This window comes from Babylonia areolata, chromosome 30 (assembly GCF_041734735.1).
Source record: "Babylonia areolata isolate BAREFJ2019XMU chromosome 30, ASM4173473v1, whole genome shotgun sequence".
In the NCBI taxonomy this organism is placed as follows: Eukaryota; Metazoa; Mollusca; class Gastropoda; order Neogastropoda; family Buccinidae; genus Babylonia; species Babylonia areolata.
The window spans coordinates 492,161-505,994 of record NC_134905.1 but is presented as its reverse complement, the minus strand read 5'-3'; the positions used below and the strand labels follow the sequence as shown (position 1 = coordinate 505,994).

General features: G+C 44.3%; 1 protein-coding gene across 1 annotated transcript in view; it reads right to left on the bottom strand.

The window, feature by feature from the left end:
- Positions 1–7,171: 7,171 nt before the first annotated feature.
- The window catches only part of LOC143275682 (F-box-like/WD repeat-containing protein TBL1XR1), a 42,468-nt gene continuing 35,805 nt past the window's right edge, over positions 7,172–13,834 (bottom strand). The window contains exons 14-15 of the mRNA XM_076579974.1: positions 13,380–13,481; positions 7,172–12,693 (exon numbers count right to left, since the gene is read on the bottom strand). Coding sequence (XP_076436089.1) covers positions 12,667–12,693; positions 13,380–13,481 — 129 coding nt within the window. The 3' untranslated portion in view covers positions 7,172–12,666. The remainder of the gene's footprint in view (positions 12,694–13,379; positions 13,482–13,834) is intronic.

The following is a 13,834-nucleotide window of genomic DNA, read 5'->3' as shown; positions in this document are numbered from 1 at the left end:
GTGACTGGGAGGTGGGCAGAAAAACACCGGGGGCTTTGCAAAGATGGATACAGTCTTGCTTGCATTGTTCTCAGGGGAGGGGCTAAGTTGTGAGGTGTAGGTTAGAGCGAAGTGATGGGGGGGGGGGGGGGTACCGAAAACTGAATGACACCCACAGGATTGCACTGATGTGGCGGGGGGGGGGGGGGGGGGGGGGGAGTATTGGAGGGAAAAGCAGTATTACAGCCTAGTTTCTCTGTTCAGTGGGGTGTGGTGCAGCAGGTGAACACCTTTTTTTTTTCCCCTCTGTAGAATGTTGTTGACTGTGCAGGTGAATGTTTAGACGCTTTGTTGACTTACACTGCTTTTTTGTTTTTCTTTTTTTTCCGCGAAGTACACGAGTAGGTTATTGTGTGTTTTGCTGTTGAGTGTTTTTTATGGTATGTTCTGCTAGCTTGGAGGAGGGGTGGGGGTGTTCAGCTTAGGATGACCGATTCCCAGAGTCACAGGATGTGAATTGACTGACGTGAAGGTCCTTTAACCTAACGAGTAATGGAGAAAATGGGGTGGGAGAGGGAGGGAGGGAGGGGGGGGTAGCCGAACAAACTTGAATCATGTGTTCTACCTCCATAGTGTCAGAAGAGGAAGGGTTGTCTGTTGTGAAGCACATGCCGTAGGAACACAGTGTGTGAGGAAGGGTCTGTTGTGAAGCACATGCCGTAGGAACACAGTGTGTGAGGAAGGGTCTGTTGTGAAGCACATGCCGTAGGAACACAGTGTGTGAGGAAGGGTCTGTTGTGAAGCACATGCCGTAGCAACAAAGTGTGTGAGGAAGGGTCTGTTGTGAAGCACATGCCGTAGGAACACAGTGTGTGAGGAAGGGTCTGTTGTGAAGCACATGCCGTAGGAACAGTGTGTGAGGAAGGGTCTGTTGTGAAGCACATGCCGTAGGAACAGTGTGTGAGGAAGGGTCTGTTGTGAAGCACATGCCGTAGGAACAGTGTGTGAGAAAGGGTCTGTTGTGAAGCACATGCCGTAGCAACAAAGTGTGTGAGGAAGGGTCTGTTGTGAAGCACATGCCGTAGGAACACAGTGTGTGAGGAAGGGTCTGTTGTGAAGCACATGCCGTGGGAACAGAGTGTGTGAGGGGAGGATGCATGTGTTCAGAATGTGTGGCAAAAAAGGGATTTCTTCCCCCCACACACCCCCCTAACATTACGTTCAGTTCAACATGCTTACCATGATCCACTGGTGCAGACACCGGGCAGAGGTCCCATTCCATTTCTTTCAGAAGAGACACAGGGTCATCAGATGTTGTGTGGAGGGGGAGGGGGAGGGCTGGTGTGGATGGCGGGGTGGGGGTGGGGGGGTGGGTGTGAGAAGGGGCAGTGTCCAGTTCTGGGGTTCCATTCTCCACAGACACTAACCAGCATGTGTGTGTGTGATGTTTGTATGTAGCGTGTATATGTGTGTGTGTGGCGTGTTCATTATATGTCAAGAGAACCAGTAGAGCAGAACGTGTGGATGAGGAGGAGGAGTTAGAGGAAGGAGGAGGAGGAAGGAGGAGGAGGAGGGGGAGTTAGAGGAAGGAGGAGGAGGGGGAGTTAGAGGAAGGAGGAGGAGGAGGAGGGGGAGTTAGAGGAAGGAGGAGGAGGGGGAGTTAGAGGAAGGAGGAGGAGGGAGGAGGAGGGGGAGATAGAGGGAGGAGGAGGGGGAGTTAGAGGAAGGAGGAGGAGGGGGAGATAGAGGAAGGAGGAGGGGGAGTTAGAGGAAGGAGGAGGAGGGGGGTTTCAGGGTAACGGAAGGGGAGTGGTGGGAGAGGAGGAATTGAGGGACCAAAAAAAAGAAGCTCCCTTCCCCCTCCCTGCACCCCCTGTTCACCATGGGCAGCAACATGGAGGGGGGAGGGGAGGGGGTTCGCTGTGGGGTCTTGATCATGTGTCGTCATGATGAGGGGCTGGATGGGTTTGGTGGAGCAGGCAGAGAGAGTGTGTGTGTAGGGGGAGGGGGGGTGGAGGTAAGCACAGAGCATTTGTTCACACTTCGTGTTGGTGATGTGTGTGTGGAGGGGGTTAGCACAATGCATCATGTGTTCATACTTTGTTTCGGTGGTGTGTGTGCGTGTGTGTGTGTGATGTCCAGTGTTGAGGTCGCGTTCACTACACACACTGTTACCAGTGTATGGTTTGAGCGCTGATCAGTTAAAGGAGTAGGGGGAGGGGTGGGGACACTATGTTTTTATGTTATCGAATTATTATTATCATGACCTAGTTATTAACATGTATCACTACTACGTTCATGTTTTTGTGTTTTTGTCGTTTTAAGTATGGTATTAATAGTAGTACGACTTGTTTTTGCATTTCTTTTCTGGCGTGGCTTAGGGTGATTGTGTGTTGTGTGGCCACGCAGGAAGTAGACAGTGGCCGAGATGAATGGCCCTTTGGCCTGTTAACAAATATATCAGGGTTACAGTGTTTTACGGACGATAAGGCGATATACTCTTTCCTCAAGATAAATTCATGTGCATGTGCCTGAGGTATGGTTAACGTCCGTCAAAAACCAACCAACCAACCACTGTTGTGAATCAGAAATGGTACTGAGGTTGATCTGTGAATGTGTACCTTTTTGGTGGTGAAAACAAAGGAAACCTACCTAAGAATAGGACTAAAACAAAGGTGAGAAACTAGGTGGAGTTTGGACAGGAGGGGATAAGATGGCGGAGCCGGACAGAGCAGACAAGTGTGGAGTTAACATGTATAAAGAGTTGCTGAAGAGGAAGATGGCCGAGTGGTTAAGACGCTCAGCTGCCAATACACAGAGGGTGTGGGTTCGAATCCCGCTCTTGCCCTTTCTCTCAAGTCTGACTGGAAAATCAAACTGAGCGTCTGGTCTTTGGGATGAGATGACAAACGGAGGTCCCATATGCTTTCTGCACACTGAAGAAGAACCTGTGGCAACAAGAATCTTGTCCTGTGGCAACGAAAGTCTTGTTCTCCGGCGACGAGACTGGTGGACCTGACTGGTGCAGAGGAGATAGTACCATCATGCAGGGCTCCCACTGAAGAAAATAATACATCCCTCAGATTCTAGGGGTCTCCAGGGGTCTGCTGTCCTGGATAATTTGTAAACTTTACTTTCAGGATGGTGCAGTCTGACGCAAATCAGAGCATATTTATAGCTCTTCACTGCCATTATCACGACTAACACAGAGCAACCCCCATCGTACATCAACAGGGGTGAAAAAGCCATTTAACTACACATACTTCACCGTGACCCACTAGTGCAGACTCCGGCAGGGGTCTGATTCCTGTCCCGTGCAAACTACTACCCACCTATGTGGAAGAAAGGAAAGTAGCGATGGCCGATAACCTCCCAAAGTAGGTTACCTCCCCTTTGCATCCTTGACAAGCGCTAAATAGTCCCTGTTATCACTGACTGCAGGCAAATAGTTGCTCTTGCAGTTGCCGCTTACTGAAATTTTGTTTTTCGTTGAAACTTTTTTTTTCTTAGTTTTATTTTTACTTTTCGCTGAAATCTACAAAAATCGAGGGGGCCGAGTCGAAACAAGCACACAGAATGTAAGAATAATATACAGACAAGCCGCATGCAGCAAAATAAAGCCAAGTGAACACGCTTAATCGCCAAAAAAACCGTAAGACGAGACAGAGCGAAAACCTGACAAGATACCGTCGAGAGTCTTGGCCAAAGGAAATGATTCAGCGCTTGTAGCTTTTAGAGGCGTTTGATTGGTTCAGAGCGGACCGGACAAGACAGGTTGTCTTTTCACTGTTAGCCGCGCGAAATTTGGCCAAGCAGAGCAAACCGATAGGCCTAGTTTGCATCAGTTTGACATGGTACAGTATATGACACCAAACTATAAATTATTCACTGAAAAGTGGGAGCCCTGTTGATGGCAGTGAGAAAGTCTGAGGCCGTGGTGGTTTGTTCTGCTTGTTAGATCTTCTGGAAGTGGAAATTCCACCCTTTGCAATATGCACAACTTGAAATGCACATGTCTGTTGTTGGTTACAACCCATGGAAGGGGGGAACTTGGATGTAATGGACTGTACTTGAAGCATACGTGTTGTTGACAGTTTGTTTTCGAGTCTTTAAGTTGAATCTCTGTTATTCGTTGTTGTTGTCTGTGATGTTTTGCTGTACTGTTACTTCTTGTGATTCAGAAACATTTCTCACAAACACCTAAGATATTGGTCTAAAATGTCCAAGTTAGTCTCTCCACATGAAAATACAATTTGTGTGTTTATGTATATAAATATATATATATATATATATATCTTTTTAAGTCCGTGGTCAGTCATTATTGACTATGTGTAGAGTGTGTCCACTGACCAAATGGAACAGGGAATATCAGTGGTTTATTCTGTGACTAGTTGGGGAAGGATTAAAACTGTATGTTTATTCTCTGTGACTAGTTGGGGAAGGATTAAAACTGTATGTTTATTCTCTGTGACTAGTTGGGGAAGGATTAAAACTGTATGTTCATTCTCTGTGACTAGTTGGGGAAGGATTAAAACTGTATGTTTATTCTCTGTGACTATTTGGGGAAGGATTAAAACTGTATGTTTATTCTCTGTGACTATTTGGGGAAGGATTAAAACTGTATGTTTATTCTCTGTGACTAGTTGGGGAAGGATTAAAACTGTATGTTTATTCTCTGTGACTAGTTGGGGAAGGATTAAAACTGTATGTTTATTCTCTGTGACTAGTTGGGGGAGGATTAAAACTGTATGTTTATTCTCTGTGACTAGTTGGGGGAGGATTAATATTGGAAGGACAGAATTGGGCTCTGCCTTCCAACGTTGAATCCTCGACAACAGTAGATGTAAATTCACTGCCCCCGTGTTGTAAAAAGCGATGGGACTTTTAACCTTTCACACCACACGCACAGCGTCATTGTGAATCCAGGGTATGTGCATGTTGTGAAGCTTTGCAGGGTTTTTTTCTGTGTCGTTTCATCCATGACTGATTGTACTGTCCTGTGCATGTCTCTAACGTCTGTGGTTGTGATAAAAATACATGTGGTATTTTTAGTTGTTGATTGTATCCAAACATTCTGTATCCTATTTATGTGTCAAAAGTATCGTCTGTATAAACAGTGATGTACAGTTTCAATTCTGTATCCAGGGTCTGTTGTAAGATCTGTACATTTGATGTTCACAAACATTTTTCAGCCAGCGATATTCTGTTGGTGTTTACTGTTAACACTTACTTGTGTATACAAGTCTGTGTTTTTGTGTTCAAATTTGCCAGATATCCCATTGTTTGGGATTGTAATGATTATTTTGAATAATCTTTTTTGAAGATTTCATTTCAGGGTTTGCAGTGGTTGGGAATCGAAGTGTGCTTTGGACATTGTGGTGAAGACTGAACATTGTTTCAGGCAGGTCGCCGCTGTTCTGTTCCGATATCTTCATTTTAGTCCATGTCTTGTCCATGACAAGGATTCTGGCTCAGAAATGGAGTGGGTTTCAGACAGTGAATGTTGATAGTTTGGGGAAGGGAAAAAAAGGCAATGGAAATTTGGGTTAGAAGGAACTCAAACTGCATTGTCATAACAAGCTTGTCAAGAGTGAAAATGATTAGATAAATGTTTCTGATGTCAGGTTTGTGCTGATAGGATCTCTGATAGGTTTGGGAGGGGGACTGGAAATAGGGAAATTAATCATGTAAATTCACTAATTGGAAGTTAAAATTAATCATGTAAATTCACTAATTGGAAGTTAAAATTAATCATGTAAATTCACTAATTGGAAGTTAAAATTTAATCATGCAAATTGGTTGATTGGAAGTAAAAAATGTAATCATGCAAATGCATTAATTGTAATTAGGTGTAAGTTGTTTTATTTCTGGAGGTTGGGGTGGGGGTGGGTAGTGGGGGGTTGTCAGTGTCTAGTGCAGAGAAAGTGTGAAGGGTTGATATTGACCCTGCCATCGACAGAGGGTGGGGAAGGAGGTGGCTTAACCCCCCCCCCCCCTTTCATTTCTGTTATACCACTTCCTTTTTCATCACCTTCCATTCAGTCAACATGATTCCACTTCTACCATTCATCTCTGCAAATCGTGGATGTCTTACTGTCCTGGCAATATTTTAATCTTTTTTTTTTTTCCAAATCTACCACACTCTTTCTCAGCTTCATTGCAACACTTGGCATTCCAGCTAGCATAGTTTTTTTATTAAAAGAATTTTTTTTTTGGATTCATGCTCTCTAATTTTGGACATCTTTCCGTCCCTGGTGATTTTTCAACACGCACTTTTGTCAACCATGCACTTGGCAGAGACAGACAAGACACTTTTTAAGATTTGCCCTAGCTAATTTTGAATGTTGCACTGTCTGGCGATGTTGAGTGATACATCTTTTGTCTCCTGTGCACGTTTTCAGCTTAGTTGGAACACTTGACGTTCCAGCGGATAGGCAAGAAAGCAAGCAGATGGTTGTCTGATTCATGTCAGCAAATTTTGGACATTTTACCGTCTGTTCGAAGATTCTGAAAATAAATTGTTTAGTGATTTTAAAAATAAATTGTCTACCATTGGTTCATCTGCTATACTAAGCATTCCAGCTTGCAGGATTGAAAGAATCCTTGTGAGAGTTTGGTTATTTTTGTCAGCCAATTCGGGTGGTGGTCTCACCACCTGTGTTTAGTGCCAAGCCACATTTTCAGTGTTTTAAACACAGTCAGTGTTCGGGTGTTATATAGAAAACTAGTGCCAAGCCAGATTTTCAGTGTTTTAAAGACTTTACACTGGCAGTGTTCAGGTGTTATATAGAAAACTATCAGTTTTCTTGTCACGTCCTGCAATATCTCCATGCAATATGCAAATACAGCTGCTTTGCTTTTAAGCTGAGCAATGTTGACAACAGAAAAAAAAAAAAGGAAGAAAAAGTGTTGAATTTGTGTGTGTGTGTAAGATGTAAGAAAGCTGTCGTCCAAAATCTGCATGACCACAACCGCACCAACATGGAATGAGCATTCAAACTATACGTCTGCAGTTTCAACTGTTAACACGACCCTGATGGTCATTTATCTGCCAGCTTTTTCTTTCTGGAAGGACTGGCTGCTTGACTTGGAATGGAGGGGTTTGGCAGTATAACTCTGACAGAATTTAGATGCATGCACAGCAGAATTGAGTGTTACCACACATACACCCATCACCAACAATTCCACATGCTGAATCATCTTTTTTTTTTATTATTTCCAAATTATTCACAATGATCAAGACAATCAAAATGACACTTTCAATCAGACATAATACACTACATTCTGAATCGATTTCCATTCTGCCTCTTTAAAATGAATTTACATCATTATAAAAATACAACTTCAAAACAAAAACCCATAGAGGCTGGAATCCTTCCTTACTCACATCACTTGTAGACAACATTCATTGCTCAATTCGTCTGAGGTATCCAGCGGCATAACAAACACACACACACACACAAGAAAAGACACCTACCTCACATGCCAGGTTTAGAATGCCTGTGGCGGTGTGGGACAAACATGTTTGAAAAGAGGACAGGGGGTGGGTGAGGGGGACAACCCTGACGCACCATCTTCTCGTTTTCCTCTTTGTTTATAGCGCTGGTACACTAAACAGCCACTTGATAGGGTCAAAAACGATAACAGCCTATGTTCCCAAGGTGTGAATGGCTGACCTTGGCAGAGACAATGATAATGATTTTACTCCATACATGTACTCCATACATCAATGCTGATATGCAGCAGATAATTGTTACTGCATGCTGTTTTACCACATGTTCTAACATTAATAGTTTGATTACACAGAGTGGCTTTGCAAATACAAGAGGGAACCCACTCGGGGGAGGACGCTCACTCAGAATGGCTCCGCGACCAAGCCGTTGTCGTCAGTAGGGGGCTTAGCAGGTGGTGTCCTAAGTATGTTAAATCAGAACAGGTACTACTAAACACTGTCAAAGTGACTCAACAGCAGTGCGGGGATAGAATACCCCCACCCCACCCATATGGTGCAGGGAGAGAACAGGACTGTCCAATGGAGAGAGATGGAACAAACATTTGCTCTGGCAACGCTTCTCAAAGTGAAATAAATTGAACAATGCAAGTGCATGGGTACACAGGACAGGAAAACCAAAAGAGCACATGTACCCCTGCGTGTGAATACAGGTGCATGTGCATGTGTACCCAGGGACAAGAAAATCAAGAGTACATGTACCAACGTGGGTACTCGGGGATAAGAAAACCAAAAGAGCACATATACCCCTGCGTGTGAATACAGGTGCATGTGTACCCAGGGACAAGAAAACCAAGAGTACACGTACCAATGTAGGTACTCGGGGATAAGAAAACCAAAAGAGCACATATACCCTTGTGTGTGAATACAAGAAATGCGTAATCAGTTAACCCACAATCCCATTTTCATCACTTTCAAAACTACAGAAGCCACATTCACCTTTTGAGATTAAAGAAAAAGACAGGTTTATGCTGTTCTATAACTTCGCCCCTTCAAAAGACACCATATAAAAACAGTGCACAAACAGAAAAAAACCTCTCAGAAACAAAAAACAAAACAAACAACAAACCCCAAATCCAACAAATCAAAGCTGTCTCGGGTCCAAAACAATCACTCGCTCACCGTTTAGAGATCTGTATTCCAGACAGCCTCACTTTCTCTCCATGCACACGAGAACAACAACTCACACACAAGAACAACTCCTCCTCACACACAAGAACAATTTCGCACACCCAACTGAGATCATTGGCGCCACCCGCTGCCAGCCCGACACGGTGACTTTTAGCTGCCTGACAGAATACCACATCACACTTGCACCATGACAATGACACAGCACTGACACCACGACGATGACACCACATGACAACACTGACACCATGACAATGACACCACATGACAACGACAACACTGACAATGACGCTAGAGCAGCCACTTGACAGTGGTGTGACAATGACCACATGGCAATGACACAACAGTGACCACATGGTAACGATAGCATGACACAACAGTGACGACGATACAAACAGCAACCACAGGACAGCAGTGTGACAGTGACCAATATGACGACACAACAGACCACATAGCAATGCCAGTGACCACATGACAATGTGACACTGACCACATGACAGTTTCCACACTACCATGGCAGTGACCGCATGACAATGACACACCACAGTGACCACAAGACCAAGACACAGTGGCCACAAGACAATGACACACCAGTGACCAAGATACTGATAAAAACTTAACAATGACACACTGCAGTATCCACATGACCAAGACACAGCGGCCACAAGACAATGACACACCACAGTGACCAAGATACTGATACAACTTACCAATGACACACTGCAGTGTCCACATGACAGTGACACAATTACCACATGACAGTGACACACCCACCAGACCAAGGCAGTGACCACATGACAATGACGCATCACATACTGACCACATGACACGACACAAGATATGAAGCCAGGGTTGACAGTGGGGTCTCCGTGTGTTTCATTCCTCTTCCCTCCACAGGGTACGTTCCTCTCACTGTCAATCAACAGTCCACACACAGTGCAACTTGTTCTTTTCCCAAAGATATCATCTACATATTTCTCTTCCTCTATTGGGCCCAGGGCAAGCTGCACGAGTTTGCTTAGAGTTAACTTAGTATATAGACTTTACCATGGAGTTGGGAACATTCTTAAAGATAATAAAGTTAACGCTGTTAAGTTCACTTGTATAACCCACCCGTGGTTGTATTCAATCGATCTTAGCAACGCTAACTTGGCTTAATGTTAAGACACTTCCAAAGTCTAACACCAATTTGTTTGACTTTGGGAAAGTTCTAATGCTAAACAAACTTATTGGCGCTGTGAAAAGTTTGCTTGATGTTAAGACATTTCCAAAGTTTAACGTCAATTCATCAGACTTTGGAAGATTTTTTTTTTTTTTAAACATTAAAGCAACATCGTCAGCACTGTTTTGGTTGTTTCTGCAATCCACTCTTGTTTTTCCATCTCTCATCGAATTTGTTCTGAATTATGTTCTGCTGATACAATATATACACACGTACAGGCAAATATTGCCCAGCGAATTGAGAACAGAACAGGTGACAATGTTTATACACGTAAAACATCTATTCTCTTTCGCACCCTTCAATAGAAGTGTCTTGCCTTCATCAGAGTCGTATTTCTGCACTGTCCATGCTGATGAACAAGAACCTCAACTGAAAACAAGGTAAAATTAAATGAGGATGAAAGTGAAATCCTGCTGATCACCCCACAAAGACTGTGCCACTCAGTCTCTCTTCCTCCCTCAGTGGCACCGACATTCCTTTCTTCTTCCTCCGTAATCTTGGTTTTAATTACACATACTTACCGTGACCCAACTAGTGCAGACTCCGGCAGGGGTCTGACATTCCTGTCCTGTGCAAACTACTATCCACCTATGTGGAGAAAACTAAAGTACTACGGCCGATAACCTCCCCTTTGTCCTGCTGACTAGCGCCCTCTTTTTCCGGCAACCATCTCGACACCTGTTCCTGTGCACTTCATACGGCTAAGTTTTTTCACATTTTCTATCTGTCTATCGATTCTTTGGCATATCATACTCAACCAGTCTCTTTCCTATCAGCAGCATGTTGCAAATAATTATATGCAAACTGTGTTACTTTGAAATTCGCAGAATTGCATCCATTCATCATCTCCTGACTGAAGATGCAACCAGTGCTCTCCTCTGTGTGTCTTGGTGCTGTCCCGCCTGGATCATTGTAATTCCCTGCTGGTTGGTTCACCCAGCTACCTCATTGCTGGGCTTCAGAAAGTCCACAACTATGCTGCTCGTCTTGTCTTTCGTTCCTCTAAATTTGATCACGTCTCTCCTCTCCTTCATGCTTTACACTGGCTCCCAGTACAAGAAAGAATTATTTACAAAGTCGTCTCTCTTTGTTTCAAGTCCATTGAGGCTTCTGGTCCACAGTATCTTTCTGATCTCATTCATCCTTACATACCTGATACCCTCACGCCAACTCCGCTCTTCTTCTGACACTATGCTTAGGAGCCCCCCTGATGATTAATTTTTGATGGTGTTTGGTATATTGTGTTCAATTTTTTTTCTTTTTGATATTTCACATGTGCTCTACTTGTAAATGCCTCAGGCTTATTTTCAAGATTAAGTGTAAATGCTCATAATAATAATAACTTGAAATGCCAGGTTTTTTTGCTTCGCTCATTTGAATTCTTTAAAAAAAAAAACCCATGAAAATAAAGATTAGAAAAACAAACAAAAACCACCATACCCTATCCATTATGGCCTTCAGCCCAACGACAACCAAAGTCCCCTGTTCCAAAAAAAGAAAACCCAGTTCCTCCGACACACGTCCCATAGTGCACGGAGGCAACGTCACTCACTTCACAGCAATAATCACATGACATAGCACAACCACACTTCATAGCAACTTTCACTCATCACAGCCACACTTCATAGCAACTTTCACTCATCACAGCCACACTTCATAGCAACTTTCACTCATCACAACCACACTTCATAGCAACTTTCACTCATCATAGCACAACCACACTTCATAGCAACTTTCACTCATCTCAGCCACACTTCATAGCAACTTTCACTCATTACAGCAACAATCATACGTTATAGCACGATCATACGTCATAGCACAATCTCACATCATAACACAATCTCACATCATAAGCACAATCACACATCATAGCACAACTATACACCATAGCACAATGACACATCATAGCAAAATCACACATCATAGCAAGAACACATGTCATAACACAATCACACATCATAGCACAAGCACACATAGCAAGAATGCACATTGTAGCACAAGCACAAGTTGTAGCACAACCACACATCATAGCAAGAACACACGTCACAGCACTGATCACACATCATGACACAATCACACATCATAGCAAGAACATACGTCATAGCAACAACCACAAATCATAGCAAGAACACACGTCATAGCACTGATCACACATCATAACACAATCACACATCCTAGCAAGAACATACGTCACAGCACTGATCACACATCATAACACAATCACACATCATAGCAAGAACATACGTCACAGCACTGATCACACATCATAACACAATCACACATAGCAAGAACACACGTCATAGCACTGATCACACATCATAACACAATCACACATAGCAAGAACACACGTCATGTCAACAACCACACGATCACCACGCTGAAGATCAGTCGGCCTGCTGACCACAAACACGCGACGCATTCACCGACGCTTCACCCCGGGCGCCGGACCTGTCCAATCCTATGTCAGACCCACTGGCACTCTACTGGGGACGACGAGACATGGTCTGTTGTCGGGTGAATTTGTTGCCGATTGTTTGTTTTTTCTTTTTTCTTTCAAACCAGCAAACGTGTCGGCAGTTTCTCTTCCAGAGATACTAAAGCGTCCCCATAGTGTGTGTCCTGTGAAACGTCCGACAGCTGCACAATCCATCGCCCAACAGGCGTCCCCATTGCCCAATGAGGTGAGTCTTCTTCCCCACGTCCCAGGTGTCAGTGGGCGTGGGGGGTGGGGGCGTGGGGGGTGTCAGGGGGAAGGGAGGGGCTCAGCAGCTGCAGTACCTGACGTAAGGCAGGGAGGGAGGGTGGGAGAGATTGGCCCAGCGGTTCTCTACTTCCGGAGGTCTAGCACAAACACCTGCAACACAACAAGCCTGTTCAGTTGTGGGGGCTGACATCACCACCCGAAACTGATGAACTACAACGACAACAACACTGTGGTGGTTAGTGTTGGGGGAAATGGGGCAGGCCACCATTTAATACAATATGAACATTGCAAAACACAACTTTGCACAACACAACTTTGCAGACACACACGTACAGTCTCTCACACATAAACATACAGATGACGGTATGACAGGCAAACACACACATAGAAACAACACATACAATAATATTACAAACACGCACAGACACACTCATGCACACACACACACATACATACAGCCACACACACACACACACACACACAGCCAGCCACACACACACACACACACACACAGACAGCCAGCCACACACACACACACACACACACACACATACAGCCAGCCACACACACACACACATACAGCCAGCCACACACACACACACACACACATACAGCCACACACACACACACACACACATACAGCCAGCCACACACACACACACACAGACAGCCAGCCACACACACACACACATACAGCCAGCCACACACACACACACACACACACACATACAGCCAGCCACACACACACACACACATACAGCCAGCCACACACACACACACACACACACACACACATACAGCCAGCCACACACACACACACACACACAGAGTCTTACCGAACCATCTGAGGCACTGGCTCCCACTTTGTCCCCTCTGTGGTTCCAGCACACCTCAAAAATGCCCCCCGTTCCTTTGTAGCTGTGGACTAAAGATCCCGTCTGCACACATGCACACACGTATTGACACATACACACACCTTAAATATTCTCACATGCACACACCTTAAATATTCTCACATGCACACACCATAAATATTCACACACACACACCATGAATATTCAAACATACACACCACAAATATTCACACACCATAAATATTCACACACACACACCATAAATATTCACACATACACATGCCATAAATATTCACGCACACACACACACACACCATAAATATTCACACACACACACACATGCGATAAATATTTACACACACACACACACCCACACACCATAAATATTCACAAATGCACACACCATAAATATTCACACACACACACACCACAAATAT